The sequence below is a fragment of the Amblyraja radiata genome, chromosome 47, assembly GCF_010909765.2.
Source record: "Amblyraja radiata isolate CabotCenter1 chromosome 47, sAmbRad1.1.pri, whole genome shotgun sequence".
In the NCBI taxonomy this organism is placed as follows: Eukaryota; Metazoa; Chordata; class Chondrichthyes; order Rajiformes; family Rajidae; genus Amblyraja; species Amblyraja radiata.
Genome location: NC_046002.1, coordinates 1,729,295 through 1,735,047, shown reverse-complemented (window position 1 = coordinate 1,735,047; position 5,753 = coordinate 1,729,295). Strand labels below are relative to the sequence as shown.

The following is a 5,753-nucleotide window of genomic DNA, read 5'->3' as shown; positions in this document are numbered from 1 at the left end:
GTGTTATGTTGTGTGTGTGTGTGTGTGTGTGTGTATGTGTGTGTGTTAGTGTGTGTGTGTGTGTGTTTGGGATAGTGTTAGTGTGTGTGTGTGTGTGTTTGGGTTAGTGTGTGTGTGTGTGTTTATGTTAGTGTGTGTGTGTGTGTGTGTGTGTTTATGTTAGTGTGTGTGTGTGTGTGTGTGTGTGTGTGAGAGAGAGTCAGTGTGTTTATCTGTCAGTCAGTCAGTCAGTGAGTGAGTGCGTGAGGTTATGTGGTTTAAGTCAGTGTGTGATCGCGTCTGTGCCCCCAGCCGGTGTATGTGTCGGATACACGTTGTCCCTGAGGGGGTCTGCGGTCTGCGGGCTCCGGGCGGGGCGGGGTGGGGGAAGGAGTGGGGAGAGAGGGAGGGAGGGAAGGGAAGGAGAGAAGTCTTTAAAAGCCCGGGGTCGGGGTGGGCAGTAACACTCCGACCCGCGGGAGATTCTCGGGGCCGCTGCGAGAAACACTGTGCCGGGCATCGAGAGGCAGAGAGAGCGGGGGTCCATAAGGTGGGGGGTCCTGGGGGAGTGAGGGTGAAGGATGGAGCGGGTCCGGGCCATCTTCAGCCCGGTTCGCGAATCACTAAAGCTGAAGAACCGCCTGTTCCGTGAGTGTTTGGCTGAATTTCTGGGAGTTTGCATTTTGATTGTAAGTTGCAGCAAACTTTTACACACTATCACAAACTTTCACAAACTTTCACAGACTTATACAACATTTCACAAAGTTCCACAAAGTTCCACAAAGTTTCACAAAGTTCCACAAACTTTTCACAAACTTTCAGAAACTTTCAGAAACTTTTCAGACTTATACAACATTTCACAAAGTTCCACAAAGTTCCACAAAGTTTCACAAACCTTTCACACACTTTTCACAAACTTTCACCAGACTGATTCCTGGGATGTCAGGACTTTCATATGAAGAAAGACTGGATAGACTCGGCTTGTACTCGCTAGAATTTAGGAGATTGAGGGGGGATCTTATAGAAACTTACAAAATTCCTAAGGGGTTGGACAGGCTAGATGCAGGAAGATTGTTCCCGATGTTGGGGAAGTCCAGGACAAGGGGTCACACAGTTTAAGGATAAGATGGAAATCTTTTAGGACCGAGATGAGGAAAACATTTTTTTTCACACACAGAGAGTGGTGAATCTGTGGAATTCTCTGCCACAGAAGGTAGTTGAGGCCACAGTTCATTGGCTATATTTAAGAGGGAGTTAGATGTGGCCCTTGTGGCTAAAGGGATCAGGCGGTATGGAGAGAAGGCAGGGATGGGATACTGAGTTGGATGATCAGCCATGATCATATTGAATGGCGGTGCAGGCTTGAAGGGCCGAATGGCCTCTACTCCTGCACCTGTTGTCTATGTATCTATGTAAACTTATACAAACTTTCACAAACTTTCCACAAACTTGTCACAAACTTTTCACAAACTTATACAAACTTTCCACAAACTTTCACAAACTTATACAAACTTATACAACGTTTCACAAAGTTTCATAAAGTTTCACAAACTTATACAAACTTTTCACAAACGTTCACAAACTTATACAAACTTATACAAACTTTCACAAACTAATACAAACTTTTACAAACTTTTCACAAACTTATACAAACTTTTCACAAACTGTTCACAAACTTATACAATCTTTAACAAACTTTAACAAACTTTAACACAAACTTATACAACGTACACAAAGTTTCACAAACTTTTCACAAACTTTCACAAACTTTCACAAACTTATACAAACTTATACAAACTTTTCACAAACTGTTCACAAACTTATACAAACTTATACAAACTTATACAAACTTTTACAATCTTTAACAAACTTTTCACAAACTTATACAAACTTTCCACAAACTTTCACAAACTTATACAACGTTTCACAAAGTTTCATAAAGTTTCACAAACTTATACAAACTTTTCACAAACTTTTCACAAACTTATACAAACTTATACAAACTTATACAACGTTTCACAAACTTTCACAAACGTTCACAAACTTATACAAACTTATACAAACTTTTACAAACTTTTCACAAACTTATACAAACTTTTCACAAACTGTTCACAAACTTATACAATCTTTAACAAACTTTAACAAACTTTAACAAACTTTAACACAAACTTATACAACGTACACAAAGTTTCACAAACTTTTCACAAACTTTCACAAACTTTTCACAAACTTATACAAACTTATACAAACTTTTCACAAACTGTTCACAAACTTATACAAACTTATACAAACTTTTACAATCTTTAACAAACTTTTCCAAACTTATACAAACGTATACAAACTTATACAAACTTTCACAAACTTATACAAACTTTTCACAAAGTTTCACAAACTTTTCACAAACTTATACAAACTTTCACAAACTTTTTGTTTGGGTGCTGAGGAGGGTGAGAGGGGGTGAGGGACAGAGAGGGCGCTGACTGGGAAATGCAGAGGCTCAAAGACGACAGGACCGGAGGCTAGAGTAAGGCAGCAGCATTTACACTCACACTGTCGATCATCTCTCCTCCCCTGTCTCTCTCCCCCCCTCACTTTCCACCCCATCCTCGCCCACCACCTCTCCCCCTTTCCGCCTCCTTCACCTTTTCACGCCCTCCTTCCCCTTTCCCCCCTTCTCGCCTTCTCCCCCCTCCTCCTCCCCCTCTCTCCCCTCTCCTTCCCCCTGTCCACTCTTTCTTCCTCTCCCTCCCCCCTCCTTTCACTTTCTACCTCTCTCCCCTTCTCCTCCTCTCTCCCCGCCCCCTCCCTTCCCCCTTCCCTCCCCTCCCTTCCCCCCTCGCCCTCCCCCCTTTTCCTCCTCCCCTCTCCTTCTCCCCCCCTCCTTCCCCTTCTCCCCACTCCCTCTCTTTCGTCCTTCCCCTCTCCCCTCTCTCACCTCTCCTTCCCCCTGTCCATTCTTCCCCCCTCTCCCTCCCCCCTCCTTTCCCTTTCTACCTCTCTCCCCTTCTCCTCCTCTCTCCCCTCCCCTCCCCTTCTCCCCCCTCCCTTCTCCTTCCCTCCTCTTTTCCTCCTCCCCCCCTCCCCCTTCTCCCCGCTTCCTATCCCCCTCGCCCCCTCTGCATTGCTCCAGTTATTTGGCTGTGGGGCAGTGGCCCAGATGGTCACCAGCCACACCACCCGCGGGGAATTCCTCTCCGTCAACCTCGGCTTCGGGATCGGAGCCACATTCGGAGTTTGTATCGCGGGAGAAATCTCCGGTGAGTTTTCCAGGAACTGGGAATGGCATTGGGGGGGGGGGGGGGGGGGGTGAGTGGGGGAAGAATGAGGGGGGAAAGAGATCTGGGGCTTTGGAGAGGGTGCGGAGGAGGTTTACCAGGATACCGCCTGGATTAGAGGGTTAACATAGAAACATAGACAATAGGTGCAGGAGTAGAGGCCATTCGGCCCTTCGAGCCAGCACCAGCACCGCCATTCAATATGATCATGGCTGATCATCCAACTCAGTATCCTGTACCTGCCTTCTCTCCATACCCCCTGATCCCTTTAGCCACAAGGGCCACATCTAACTCCCTCTTAAATATAGCCAATGAACTGTGTGGGCTCAACTACCTTCTGTGGCAGAGAATTCCACAGATTCACCACTCTCTGTGTGTGAAAAAAAAATGTTTTTCTCATCTCGGTCCTAAAAGACTTCCCTCTTATCCTTAAACTGTGGCCCCTTGTTCTGGACTTCCCCAACATTGGGGATAATCTTCCTGCATCTAGCCTGTCCAACCACTTAAGAAGTTTCTATAAGATCCCCCCTCAATCTTCTAAATTCTAGCGAGTACAAGCCGAGTCTATCCAGTCTTTCTTCATATGAAAGTCCTGACATCCCAGGAATCAGTCTGGTGAACCTTCTCTGTACTCCCTCTATGGCAAGAATGTCTTTCCTCAGATTAGGAGACCAAAACTGTACGCAATACTCCAGGTGTGGTCTCACCAAGACCCTGTACAACTGCAGTAGAACCTCCCTGCTCCTATACTCAAATCCTTTTGCTATGAATGCTAACATACCATTCGCTTTCTTCACTGCCTGCTGCACCTGCATGCCTACTTTCAATGACTGGTGTACCATGACACCCAGGTCTCGTTGCATCTCCCCTTTTCCTAATCGGCCACCATTCAGATAACCTTCCCGCGTAGAGGCCATATCCATCTAACCCTGTCCTATCCATGTACCTGTCCACGCCACAGACTCATATGGATACAGGCCCTTCGGCCCATCTTGTCCTTGCTGACCAAGCTGCCCCATCTATACTGGCCCCACTGGGGCCATATCCATCTAAACCTGTCATATCCATGTACCTGTCCACATCCAGCCAGAGGTGGGATCCGCTTGGAGGTGGCAAAAATGTCGGAGGATTATCTGTTGAAAATTCTAAATGAGGTCTCACCGATGTTGTGTACGTCTGCAATTTGTGCCTGTCTGCCAGGAGCGCATCTGAACCCAGCCGTGTCCTTCAGCCTGTGTCTGCTCGGCCGGTTCCAATGGAAGAAACTACCTTTCTACATGTTCTTCCAGACGCTCGGAGGGTTTGTTGGAGCTGCCATAGTCTACGGAGTCCACCACGGTGAGGAGAAAACCATTCTATAGATCTCTCCATCGATCATAGATTAGGGAGTTACATAGAAACTCCCCAATCACGGAGTCATAGAGTGGTATAGTATGGAAACAGGCCCTTTGGCCCAACTTGCCCACACCGGCCAACATGCCCCATCTACACCAGTCCCACATGCCCATGTTTGGCCCATATCCCTCCAAACTTGTTCTATCCAACATGGCCCATCTACACCAGTCCCACATGCCCATGTTTGGCCCATATCCCTCCAAACCTGTCTATCTACCCAACATGGCCCATCTACACCAGTCCCACCTGCCCGCATTTGGCCCATATCCCTCCAAACCTGTTCTATCTATCCAACATGGCCCCATCTACACCAGTCCCACATGCCCATGTTTGGCCCATATCCCTCCAAACTTGTTCTATCCAACATGGCCCCATCTACACCAGTCCCACCTGCCCATGTTTGGCCCATATCCCTGCAAACCTGTTCTATCTATCCAACATGCCCCATCTACACCAGTCCCACCTGCCCATGTTTGGCCCATATCCCTCCAAACCTGTTCTATCTATCCAACATGCCCCATCTACACCAGTCCCACCTGCCCATGTTTGGCCCATATCCCTCCAAACTTGTTCTATCCAACATGGCCCATCTACACCAGTCCCACCTGCCCAAGTTTGGCCCATATCCGTGCAAACCCGTTCTATCTATCCAACATGGCCCCATCTACACCAGTCCCACCTGCCCATGTTTGGCCCATATCCCTCCAAACCCGTCCGATCTACGAGTTTGAGTATCAGATTTTGGAGAAACAGGCCCTTCGGCCCACCCAGTCCGTGCCGGCCAGCGATCGCCCCGTACAACAGTGCTATCCTGCACACACTAGGGACAGTTTACAAGATGGGCCGAAGGGCCTGTTTCCACTCGGTGTCTCCTCTCCCCCCTCTCCCTCCCCGTCTCTTTAGGGCGGGGGAGGGGAATGGACGGGAAATTGGGGTTTGGAGGTGTGGGGAGGGGGGGAAGAGGCCAATGGATGGTGGAAGCAGGGATAGAAGGGCAGAATGGCCTCTGCTGACCACCTGACGGTGCTCTCTCTGTCCTGACAGATGGGATACATGCCGTCAACAACGGAACTCTCTCTGTCACTGGCCCCAATGCCACTGCTT

The 5,753-nt window shown here is 48.0% G+C and overlaps 1 protein-coding gene across 1 annotated transcript; it reads left to right on the top strand.

Annotated features, from left to right (window-relative positions):
• Nucleotides 1-492: 492 nt before the first annotated feature.
• On the top strand, nt 493-5,752 carry LOC116968886 (aquaporin-3-like; the record flags this gene model as incomplete). Its single annotated transcript, XM_033015866.1, has 4 exons — nt 493-668; nt 3,110-3,236; nt 4,455-4,592; nt 5,694-5,752. Coding segments are annotated over exons 1-4 (432 nt in total), but the record flags the coding sequence as incomplete, so codon positions are not given.
• Between the last annotated feature and the right edge of the window lies 1 nt (nt 5,753).